Here is a 12,760-nt window from a genome sequence, read left to right as displayed (position 1 = left end):
TACGAGCCGGGGCCGGAAGTTCCTCGGCCGCGTGGAAGATCTGGAACCGTTCCCCGTGCCCGGCGAGAAGAATGGAAGCAAAAGGAACGAATATTAGCGAGCTTCTCGCGTAGACGACGAGGGGGGTTGGTTGCGAGATGAGCGTCGCCAGATTCACCCTCCTCGTTCCTCGTTCCTCCTCCTCCTTCTCCTCCTTCTCCTCCGCGCGGACCTCGCCAGTTGGATACGGTCCACGCCAGGAAATTCACGACCCTTCTGTTCGCGCGCCGCCACCCCCGACAGTTCCGGTAATGGCTCGACGGAGAAGATCCTTTTGGCCGTGCGCGCGACGCTCTTTTCCTTAATTTGCTAGCCCATAAAACAACCGACCTAGTCGCCCTCGCGCCGGATATGTTTCATCGCGGCCGTGTAAAACGCCCCCGGCACCGAGAATTATTTTATTCGTAAACGGTGCCCACATCTCGTCGGGGATTGGTCGCAAAGGGACGAGTGGGGACGAGTTTCGTTTCTTCGGAAGAGGAGGATCGTTCGTGAGCTTTCCTCGCGTCTTAGGGCTGCAAGGAATTGCACGGGTAAATACCAAAGGAAGGTCTATTCGAAGGAACGTGGGTTGAAAAACTATCCCACCTTGGTACGTTAAGTGTTGAAAGTTACCCCATTTTGGTACGTTAAGTGTGAAAAGCTATCCCACGTTGATACGGTAAGTGTTTAAAGTTATCCCACCTTGGTACACTGACTATTCAAAGCTATCACACTTTGGTATGCTAAATGTGAAAAGCTATTCCATTTTGGTACGCTAAGTGTGAAAAGCTATCCCACGTTGGTACGCTAAGTGTTAAAAGTTATCCCACTTTGGTACACTGACTATTCAAAGCTATACCGTAGTACTTAGCGTACCAAAGTACGCTTTCAATAGTCAGTGTACTAAGGTGGGATAGCATTTCACACTTAGCGTACCAAAATGGGGTAGCTTTCAACAGTCAGTGTACCAAGGTGGGATAACTTTTAACACTTAGCGTACCAACGTGGGATAGCTTTTTGCACTTATCGTACCAAAATGGGGTAGCTTTCAACGCTTAACGTTTTCAACTATCCCAAGGTGGGATAGTTTTTTAACCCTTAACGAAGCAACTAAGAAGTAGATAAATCAAATATTTCACCTTAGAATCAACCTTTTAATCCTTCCCAAATTTTCTATACCGTAAAAAGCAAACTTAAATCCTATACAGAATCTCTGCCCAAATTCCACAAGTAATCTCGCTCGTTCGACTCAACCTTACGTTACACGGTCCGCAACCCTAAGTAGTATATTTCATCCGGAGTATCATTCAGTGGTATTTCATATTCCCCGATCCGATTCCCAGGAAGTTGTTTACGCGTGTTCCACCGACCGTGTACACGCGCCGATCGTTTCGACGCTTCTAATGGTTAATCCAACGCGGGGAAAGCGATCCGTGAGGGAGTGCGGTTTACGTCCGTTACGAGGATCAGAAATGACTCGTGTAGCTCTTACGTAGCTCGGGTAACAACGGGAGGAAGAAGATATCGTTAGGATATTTCCTACGAGACAAAGTGTACCGACAAAAGCTCGGTGAAGAGGGGGAGTGAGTTGGTCGGAGGAAATCGAGCGAGGGAAAACTATGAACCCAGGCTTCTCCAGGACAAAGCTTCTCGTTCAGGATCTCCACCGACCTCCACCTCATCCTCCACCCTCTTCCCTTTCATTCACCGTCCCTTCTCGGAAATCCTCGAGAAGTCTAGCTCTTCTTCCGACGATCCTCCAACCCCCACCCACGGACCGAGTCTTTTTTTCTTTTATCTCCGCGCGGAAAAGATTCCGTCGGCGTACCGCTGACTCCGTTCGAGTTAGTTCCGCAATAATCATGAAAAACATTGCGAAGGTTCAATTTGCCGGGAAATACAGTGCCCTATGCGAGAGGCAGCGACCGTTTCGAGTATCACGAGGGAAACACTCGTACAGTGAATCCACCCGATTTGTCGACGAGTCTGCTCGATCGTAACAATTAACGCGACCAGTCCGCGGTAGCGAGCGAATCGTCCATGAAAAATTGGAACGAATACCACCACCGAATACCGACTTATTTTCAACGGAACTCGATACTCTTTTCTTTCTTCGGTTCTCGGTGTCGTCGTTGGTTAACCACTCGGGGATATGCCTATACGCGCATCGAGGTCTCCGCCAGGATACACTCTTGTCTCTCGAACAATGAGAGAGATACGTTCTTCGAAAATCCACGTAAAATTGTTTACACTCTGAAAATTAACTACGGTGCACGATCTAGTCTAGAATTTTATTCTACAGTGCGTACTATGTATTTATATGTGTTATTATGTATATGCCTCGGACAGTGAGAGAGATACGTTCCTCGACTAACCTCCAAAAATGAAGTGCACGATCTAGAATTTTATTTTCTAGTGCGTAAAATGACTTCTGCACTGGAATTTTATTTTACAATACGTACTGTGTGTTTCTATGGTCTGTTACGTATAGTATTTTTACAGTAAAGTAAATGTAACGAAATTAATTAAGAAACGAAACCATCGTCATTTGAATACCGTTACGATCGTTGTAGCAGCGATTTGAAAGGCTACGGAAGAACCGTGTGAAACGAAATCCGTGTTGTTGAAAACCGCGTTGTTCGAGGGTCGAGTGTACATACTATACCAGCGTCACGTAAGACTGAAAACGTAAAATGTCTATTGTCTTCGATAATGGTAAAACATTGAGAAAGAATATCTTTCAGAAGTTAACTGTTTCTTTTTTTTTGTGATTTCACGTACATTGAAATATTATATACGCATATTGTTTAATATTTATTTATTCTGTGAGTAGAAACTAGGTCGTTGAACGAGTGAGTCAGACAATGTACGAATTTACAAAGCGATCGACAGCGATGAATAATAATACTATTGGAAAGTATCTGCCGGAGGAAAGTTGTTGATCGAAACAAATTCTGACAGAGAGCTAGCCAACAGTATCGTTGCGTCAATTTCGAAAGAAATACGAACGAACGACGATTGAACGCATCGATTGTAACTCCTAATCGTATATATGTACCCACGTCTATTCTTTGATTTGTTCGCAGAATACTACATGTCGTTTCTACGAGATCAACACGCATTAAACGGACCTATAGGTATTATTAACAGTCACAGCAAATTTTAACGGTGTTCTCGTCGCGAGTCGATTAATCGAGCGTTACAGTTACATACATTCCGCGCGCACGATTTACGCGAAATATATAAACTCGTTACTTAGAATTGAATTGGAAAATTGGGCCACGTTTACGGTCACAATTCAACGATGATAATCGCATCGATGCTGATAACTCGTTTCGTTTGTTCCAGGTCTCAATCCCGCGGAGGAGAGGCATGTAAGTATCGTACCATTCAATCATCGGACGATATGTGATCGATAACGATCTAAAAAATTAACCAAATAAAATTCACCCATTGATCGTTAAGTTTCTACGGTTGCAGAACTGCAACTTAATCATTTTTCGTTTACCCGTAACAGTTATTAGACACCAACGACGCGTTTCTCGATTACTGTTGCATTTCTACCACGTATTTTTGTCAATTATTTTCATATCAAATGAACTAAAACAGGGAACATAAACTGTTTAATATTCTATCTATTCATTTTATAGTATAATGTTCTCGCTTTGTGCGCTAACATTCTGTTACTATATAGCACACGATTATTGTTACAAGTTCGCGCGTATCCCCTCTCGTAGTCTTTCTCGCGCATTGTCCGATTTTCGGTTAGCTCTCAATTTTAATTTATTTCCCAATGTCCACTTCTTACAACGAGTGAAACAAATTTTATCAAACGTAGGAGTCGCTCTTGCGATGGTGCACGATAATTGTGACAAATTAATATTCCCATTGGTTGTCCATCGGCCAGTCTCTTTCCAACGATTTCGTTCTTCGAAGAATCACAATTATCGAATACCATCGTAAGAGCAATTCCTCCGTATACAGCTACGGTGAAACTGGTATTTCGAGTCCGAAGAAGTTACAACGAATTGGGTAATTGCGGTTTGAAATTGGCGCGTAAACAACGATATCGTTGGACGTTACAGTTACGGGACACCCTGGCTCAATTCTCGCGCGAAACGACGAGTTTCAATCGTCAACCGAGAAACGATAATCGTATCGAGACTACTGCGAACTCCTCGTAGCGAGATTTGCTCCCGTGGAAGCGGAGCGATGCGTAAATACGGGGAACGCGCGCAGGATGACGCTTAATCCGGAATATCATCCAGCTACCTCGATTTCCGCTCGGCGTTCCTCGGCTTAATCCGCTCGTCTATCCTAGCGCGATACGCTAAATCCTCTTTCGCAGGTTTTCAATAAACCCGCCGCCGACAGACGATTAAATTCGATCGATCCCCATTACGACGTTACGTGCGTCGTCTAACTGCGGGGTACGCCTCTGTGAACGATTTTACGTCAAGACCCCGATTAATGCTCGGAAGTCGGAACGTTTAACGGGGCCACTACGATCTCGCGCGAACAGGGACGTGTAAACAGGGCAAACGTCGACAGAACGTTCTCAACTTGGATTCAAGGTTATACGAAAGTAGAAATTTCGAAATAATTGTTTCGTTCTTTGATTTCGAATGAAAAAATTTGGAAATTAAATCTCTCGAGACCCAGAGGAGTTCACCGAACATCGTTCGGAGCAAAGTATTCTCAATTGTGATACAACGTTGTGGTCTGAAACGAAAAATTCTGTAATAATTTTCCACTCGTCGATTTTCGATAATTTTTTATATTAGATTAGTCGCGATTGAACGAGCTCTCCTCCTCTAATGGGTTTAATTTATTACTATCGTGATACGTAGAATTTGATATTTTAGGAAGGCCAGCCTGTAGGTCTTCCGCGATCGTGTATCAATTGCAGCCATCGAGGGTCGATGGTCATTTTACACTTCCCCAACGTTCGAGTTCATAACCCGTGTCATTTTCTACAAATTGGCCTATAATTTGCTCGACTGCTGTAATACTACTGCCGAGGAAGCCTTAGTAACCGCTCTTTGTACGTCATCTTTCGAGTCAGAGGTTATAGATTCCATCTACCTCGTTCTACCAGTTCCACAGGATTATCGTTGCTAACATTCTCTTTACGTGAATGCAGCAATTCTTCAACATTCTCGTCGTTAACCTGCATTCAACCTGTTTCCACGTAAGATTATTTATCAATTTTTCCCAAATCGGGATACCTTGTGTCTCACGTTCCATTCGACTACCAGTCGTTGCATTTTGTGTCTTAATATTATTCGACACAAAATTATTATTGTTGTACTCGTTCCTAAATGTCCTGGTGCATCGTTGATTTTTCGAAAGCATCCAAGAATTACTCGAGTCGCGATGCTCACGATTATGTACCTTTCTTCGATTTTTTTATGAGCATCGCAATTTTAGAAAAGCTCGCTATAACGAGGCAACGTTGAAAGTAGTTCTCCCTCTATTAATATTTTTTTCTCTCTCGACAAATATGCTCCGTTCTCGATGGAATATCGAGCGTCTGCTTCCAAGTTTGCTCGTATCGGCATCCGTTTGGCAGGTCTTGCTAACTTTCTCTGGCAGGCTCTGCAGCAACGTTCAAAAGATTGGACAAGGGGACATTTAATCCTATTTTATTTGAAAACGATCGAAGAACTACCTATAAAGGATGTGCCCTTTCGTTTAAGCTCCTCAACGTATACAAGTTGGGCTCGAGCTCGTGCACAAACCAGGTCTTACTTCCAGACCCTTCTTGTTGGATTTAGGAACTTTGACGATTCTGAAATTGCACAGGGATGTTACCTTTTCTACGATGCTTGACAATGTCTTTGAAAATACGAGCCGAAGAGTCATCGTTCCAATTAAAACGAAAACACTCGTTGCTTCCGATGTTTGTTCAAACGTGTTTCTTTATTTCTTAAGTCTACGATAATCTTCGAAAATCTCCCTCCAATATTGAGTATCTTTCGATTTTTATACATACCTTGTATAGTTCTCTGGTTCTTGGTTCTTTTACGAACCAGAAACCTAAACAAATCATCGATGTACAAATTATCTTTAATTACACAATGCGAAAAAGTTTTCTCTCTTTTTAGATTCGTATTTAAATATTTTATTTAAACTAAAGAAAAATCAATGCAACAACTTACACATATTACAACGCTCATTGAACGTACAACAACAATTTTTATTTCGTTACTTTAAGGCTTCCCTAACCGTACAAAGCTAACTTAATTAACTTCGGAAGAATTTTCATTTACTTCCATTGGCGTTAATTAACGTAGTAACGACAAAATTGAACGAAAAGAAATGTATCCTAAGCGTTCGTAATTGGCTCCTTTGGCCAGTTTTTCAAAATTCGCGGGAAACGTTCGCAGATAAAACACGTTCGTCGTTGATCGACGAAACGACAGAACTCCGGCCCGTGCAACCCTCTGTATCGAACTTCCTTTATCCCCGATTGAAAATGTACTGTACGTCGAGAGTCGAGAATCGACACTCGCTGTAAATTGCAACAATCCTCGCCGATTCGCGACTCGTTCGTCGCGGAAAAAGTGATATTTCGCTCGTAATCCGGCGCGGTGGGGCAAAAACATTGTGCAGGTTTCCATCGAGCGTCGCTTTTCCTTTTTATCGCGCTCGTTAGGAGGGATCGTCGGTCCCAATTACGTTCCGCAAAAAAAAAAAAAAAATAGAAAAAAAAGGGGAGGGACGCGTTCCTACGAGTTTCGAAACGCGTTGTTGTTCCGCGTACTGAAGTTTTCGCGCCCCGCGTCGGTGTTCCTCGTCGGTGGCGCACAACGCGCGAAACGCTCGTAAAAATCCCCAAGCGTTTTTCCGGGGCTTTTACCGGTCGCGTGACTCGCGAGAAAAAAAAGGTTTCCAGCACCTCCAGACTCGGTTTCCAGCTGGATCGAGCGATGGAATCGGTGGACGAGTGGAAAAAGGAAAGCTCGCGGAACGACTTCGACCGCGTTGGATTTCGTCTCGTAAAAAAAATTAGAGCTCGCGCGGATTGGGGAACATCGTCGAGGGTGGAGCGATATAAACCAGGGGGAGTGGGGAGGAAAAAGAGATCCGTGCGATCAACGTGGCAGGAAGAATAAGTCGAATCTTGGGTGTGAGGAGTGGGGCGAGATGGGATGGAAGTGAGAGAAGTAACGGGTGTTTTTGTTGTATTGTTGTTAGGTATAGCGTTGTATAATGTAGAATAACACTCGTTACTTCTCCCACTGTGTCCATGGATACTCCAATTCTTACACGAAGGATTTAATTTATTTTTCTTTCTTTATTTTGTGAACTCGTCAGAAAAATAATCAAATCTCCTCATGTAAGGAATGGTGAAATGCACCGTAGGTTCAATTGGAGAAGTAACGGGTGTTCTTCTTGTAGTGTGGTTAGGTGTGGTGTTGTATTTTGTACAACACCCGGTACTTCTTACACGTGGGATTTAGCTTATTTTTTCGGTTACGAGTACACGAAACGGAGAAAGAAACACACTCGAATGGAGAGAGGAGGGGTTAAAAAAAAGTGAAGTGGATGAGAGACAGAAAAATGGAGGGGGAAAGATCCGTAGGATCGAGTGTATTGTACGAAGGAAGAAACGGTGTTCGAATAGACAGTGAGAGGGGCAAAAGAAGAAAGTGAAGAGGGTGAAAGAGAGAAAAATAGTGGGGTGAAGAGAGAGATCCGTACGATCGAGTTCACAGAACGGAGGAAGAGTACGTACGATCGAGTTCGTACTGTGGAGAAAGAAACGCGTTCGAGTGAAGAGAAAAAAAGAGAGAGGTAGAAAAACAGGTGAAGTGGATGAGAGATAAAAAAGTGGAGAAGAGATCCGTACGATCGAGTGCATTGTACGAAGGAAAAAACAACGTTCGAACAGAGAGAGAGAGAGAGAGAGAGGTGGGAGTAGAAAAACAAGTGAAGTGGGTGAGAGACAAAAAAATTGGAAGTGGGAGAGATCCGTACGATCGAGTGCATTGTACGAAGGAAGAAACAGCGTTCGAACAGAGAGATAGAGAGAGAGAGAGGAGAAGGTTAGAAAAACAGGTGAAGTGGGTGAGAGACAGAAAAGTGGAGGAGAGATCCGTACGATCGTGTACATTGTACGAAGGAAGAAACAGCGTTCGAATAGAGCACGAGAGAGAGACAGAGAGAAAGAGAGAGAGAGGGTGGCAGAAAAACAGGTGAAGTGGGTGAGAGAGAAAAAAACGAAGGGGAGAGAGATCCGTACGATCGAGTGCATTGTACGAAGGAAGAAACGGCGTTCGAATAGAGAGGGGCGAGGAAAAAAAAGGTGAAGTGGGTAAGGGACGGAAAAATGGCGGGACGAAGAGAGAGATTCGTACGATCGAGTTCACGGAACGGAGGTAAAAACGCGTTCGAATTTAAAAAGAGAGAGAGAGAGAGAGAGTGATAGAGAGACAAAAAAAAACAGACCAAGTGGGCGAGAGACAGAAAAATGGGACGGGGGTTTGGGATTTGAGTGTACAAAAGAGCGCGCGAAGAAGAAAGAGAGGAAGGCGGCGCGCGGGCGCGGATCAGCCTCGCTGGAAAAGGAGGAAACCTGAAATGGACGTAAAAGCCCGAACACCGGAACACAGGGCCGTAAAAAGCTCGTCGTCAAATGCACCCCCTGGTTCTTCTCTGCCGTTATCCTCTGTTCGTGTCTCTCCCCCTCTTCTTTCTTTTTCGCTCGCGCCCTTTACCCCACCTTTGATAGCATAAAGCGGCTGCTGGGCGCGGCGCGCGCGTTTATTAAAAGCGCTTCGGGCGGGCAGGGAAAAAAAAAAGAAAAAAAAAGGGCGAACGAGAGAGTGAGAGAGCGAGAGAGAGAGTGGACCGCTCGAAGCCAGTGTTCCCGCGTTTGCTTCTGATCTCGAGTGGCCCCGTAGGATCGTTCCGCGATCGATCGCGGGGAAGAAGTTCTCGTTTGCACCGGGGATGGTAAATCGATTTAGGAACTATCCACGTTGTCCGGATCGACGCGCGGTACGACAATGGGAACTGGTAGAGAGGGCACCAGAGAGGGTCAGGGGAGGACCGTTCCAGTCGATTCGCGCCGCATCGACGATCTTTTGACAGCGAAAATAGAAGAAAACCCAGCGGAAGGGTGAATGGGGGACGATCGCCGGGGAATTTTCGTCGAAACCGTATATACAGGGGATTGGAAATTTTTGACGTCCAATTAACGAGCTCTCTCCCACCCGGCACGGAAACGATAATTGGGTTGAAGTCGAGTAATCGCTAATTTCACGGTATTCTCGGTAACGTCGCCCGCCGACGATCGGTACGCGTTCTCGGCCCCGGGATGAAATTTGAAATAGATCCGTATCGGAAATAATATAAAATACGATGTATAAATTAGAGCCAGTGTTTGCGTTCAAATATTTAAATTCGCCTCGAGCGATATATTTATTTCGAGATCCCCGAGGTCAGTGTTGTGTACGTAAATACGGTTATTTTCAGTTTCTATTTCCGTGCGCGCGCGCGGAATCGGTGAACAGGAAATAGATAGAACCGTGCGAGAAATAGTAACTTCGCGGTGCTCTGACACGTTTCGAGGTTGGATTTAAAAGCGACCCTCGAACGAAACCGTCTTTGCACGCGCGATTCGCGCGGTAAAAGTGGCGCTGGTAACTGTCGTTTCACCAGAATAAACAATCTTTGGAGATCTCTGGAGATGTAACTAACCTTAGTTACATTCCCATGGAATATTTCTTTGATTTTTTAAAGTTGTCAGACATTGTACGAAATAGACAATTTTTGGACATTTGTAAGTATTCTTGATTAGATTCGAGTGGAATATTTACGCGAAAGTAATTTTTAATAAATATTTAAGGAAGTTGTGGACGTTTCTTCGAACTGCAGCGCGAAGAGTAGAAATATTCGATAGTTTATCTCGGGGTACTTGTTATCTTATAGTCGACGATGGTTAGGTTATCATTTTGGTAAGTAGTCGATAAGGAATACTATTATATTTACGTAATTTATTATTGAAATTGTTATTCGAAATACTGTCACAGTGGTTTGGACACGTTTAAAGAATTCAAATCTCCGTTTAACATCGTCTGCTTTGAATACCGTAGAAATTCTATAAATGCATTCTCGTTGCATCGCGTTGACAAATTTAGGGGTCGGTCGCTCAGTACTTAACGAGCAAGTTTCGGGGTGAAAGGAACAGATTGCAGCGATCATTCGCACCGGAGGTGTCCCGTTCGTGGCTTAATTATCCTCAAAGATTTCTGACCGTGATTCACTATTGAAGATACAGTACCGATAGAATTGAATATTTAACAACGATTTCATTAAACAGTACCGGATAGACAATTAGGCGAGAAACGAACTCGATCTAAATACAAAAAGCTACAATTTCCGGTGTCAGTGTACCTACGACTGCAAAAGTGGGCCAATATTACAAAATTCTTCTCGTGTATTATCAAATGAACGCGAGACGAGATAAATTACGAATTTTTTTCAAATTTTTACAAATTTTGTACTCGGGACCACTGTGACAATTATCGTCGCACTATCATTTTACAAAACACACCCTGAACTGTACTTGGATTTGGAATTTAGAGAGTAAAATTTGGGGTGTGTTTCTTAAAATGTTCTCTAATTATTACGTAAGTTCTAATCCAATTCCTTGGAATTCTTTCTTTGCAAAATATAATCTAATTCCTTGAAACTCTTTCTTTGTCAACTACAATCCAATTCCTCGTATTTAAAATTTAGAGAGTTAAGATTTGTATCGATATTTTCCTAAAACGTACTCTAATCATTACACAATTTCTAATCCAATCCCTTGGGACTCTGTTTCTTTCGTCGACAATAATCCAATTCCTTGGATTCGAAATTTAGGTAGTACGGTTCCGGGTGTTTTGTAATTGGAAAAAAGCTATAGTGCGGATCAGAGCTCGAAATGGAAAACGTCGCGACCGAGCAATAGATTGGAAAAACGATCGATCGGATAAAAGTTATCCGTGACGTTTGTGTGTTTTTTTTTTTTTTTTTTTTTTTTTTCCGTCGAGTCATTGTCAAAGCCGACGGAAAGCCGGTCACGTCCAACGGTTGCGACGCGAAATTTAGCGATGATCGATCGCCGCAAAGGAATTCTTCCAACGGGAGACAACTTCGGCGAAATAATAACGTTCGTGTTATAAATCGCGTGACGCGTTATTCGATTGCGCGAATGAAACACGGCTCGGGTCGATAACGATCATTAATTAATACGTTGAACGTTTTATAAAACTCGACCCGGGACACCGACTCGAACCGGTGTACACGACGAGGGGTTTGCGGGGCGGTTGCGGGGGGTTGGACGCGATCGGCGATGGCTGCGGCGGCGGCGGCGGCGGCCGTCGCGTTATATTCGGGCAGAGTGATTTCCAGCGTAATTATCTTTTCGCCGTAGCTCTTTTCCGCGCCGTCATTACGGGCCATGTTTTAACAGCGCACACACCCAGCATAACTTGCGCAATTTGCCGGCGGTGGCCGTGGCCCGCGGCCGGACCGATAATTAGCGTCCGTTTAATATGCACAATTATTACGGATTGATAATCGGGGCTGCGCATCCATTACACCGGCATTGAGATAGATGGTAATAGGTTTCCATCGGTATTAGCTCTCTCTGCGTTCGTGTTTCTCACTTGTTTCGTACCGCCCCTGTAACACTGTCTCTCGCTCGCGCTAACCCGCGATCCAAGTCCCTCTGTCGCACATAATCTCGCCGGCTCGATCTGCTTTCATAATGTGGACGCGCCGACCCAGCGATGGGACCAGTTCGATCGTTGGAAATGTCCAATCGACGACCAGAATCGTCGTCGAAGTGCACCCGATACAGCGAGCCGATAAGTTGTCGAGTTTAAGGAGTTGTTGGGTTCATTAGTGTCGTTAGATTTTTATCCGGACGAATAATTACCATTTTCGAAATTATTATCATTTTTATATTTTCTTAGATTGTAGAGTAAGTTGTGTCATTTTTACGTTATCTCATGCTATAGAGTTAGATTTGAGTTAGGTTTCTTACATCTAGTTTTATTGGGATTTGAAATAATTACAGTTTTCGAAAGGTTTGTGCTTTCGTCGGAAACTGGAGCAATAAAACCCTCGAATTTCGTTCTTTGCGTTGAAGTATAATCTTGATTATTATAGAAAAACTAGTTTGAAAATCTTCTGGTATTCATGGATATGACTGGATATACTCATCGTGTATCGATGAATTTAGCTAATTTTACTTGAGCAAAATCAACGAGTACGGTATTTGATTTTTGGAAAATTAATTTTCCATTCATCTTTGGGAAAGGAAAATAATTTCCTTGCGAAATTCCGTCACATTCGACGGGAAAAACAGCACGCGTTTCCCGTTCGTCGTTATTTCGCAAAATCGGTAATTTAAGCGTCACTCGGGACGCGACGTTACACATTGAATACTACAGATGCATTAATAATTTTCGAACGCGTTCAATTATTTTTTAATTGGTCCGCATTGCTTACCGTTATTCGCTCCGCGATACGAACATACGTTCATATTTAAACGCGAAGTCAAACACGGACACCGTAATATCCCAATACACACCGTCGATGGAAAAATTTTTCATAAATGAAAAACAAACGCATAAAATATACGAGTCGTTAATTTCCACGTGATTCGTAACCCCCTCTTCCTCTCTCCTGAAACTCCAAAAAGATAAACACTTTCGTAACGTCCTCGCGACAACGACGA

General features: G+C 43.6%; 1 protein-coding gene across 3 annotated transcripts in view; it reads left to right on the top strand.

Annotated features, from left to right (window-relative positions):
* LOC143152914 (protein groucho) overlaps positions 1-12,760 on the top strand; it is a 208,805-nt gene that overhangs the window by 155,180 nt on the left and 40,865 nt on the right. For 2 of the 3 annotated variants that reach the window (XM_076323526.1, XM_076323525.1), the window contains exons 7-8: positions 3,108-3,158; positions 3,370-3,395. In XM_076323526.1, the coding sequence (XP_076179641.1) occupies positions 3,108-3,158; positions 3,370-3,395 (77 nt within the window). The remainder of the gene's footprint in view (positions 1-3,107; positions 3,159-3,369; positions 3,396-12,760) is intronic. The other variant, XM_076323528.1, reaches the window with a different exon arrangement.

This window comes from Ptiloglossa arizonensis, chromosome 11 (genome assembly GCF_051014685.1).
Source record: "Ptiloglossa arizonensis isolate GNS036 chromosome 11, iyPtiAriz1_principal, whole genome shotgun sequence".
NCBI classification, from domain to species: domain Eukaryota; kingdom Metazoa; phylum Arthropoda; class Insecta; order Hymenoptera; family Colletidae; genus Ptiloglossa; species Ptiloglossa arizonensis.
The sequence above is the reverse complement of the archived record's forward strand: the minus strand, read 5'-3'. Positions and strand labels throughout refer to the sequence as shown.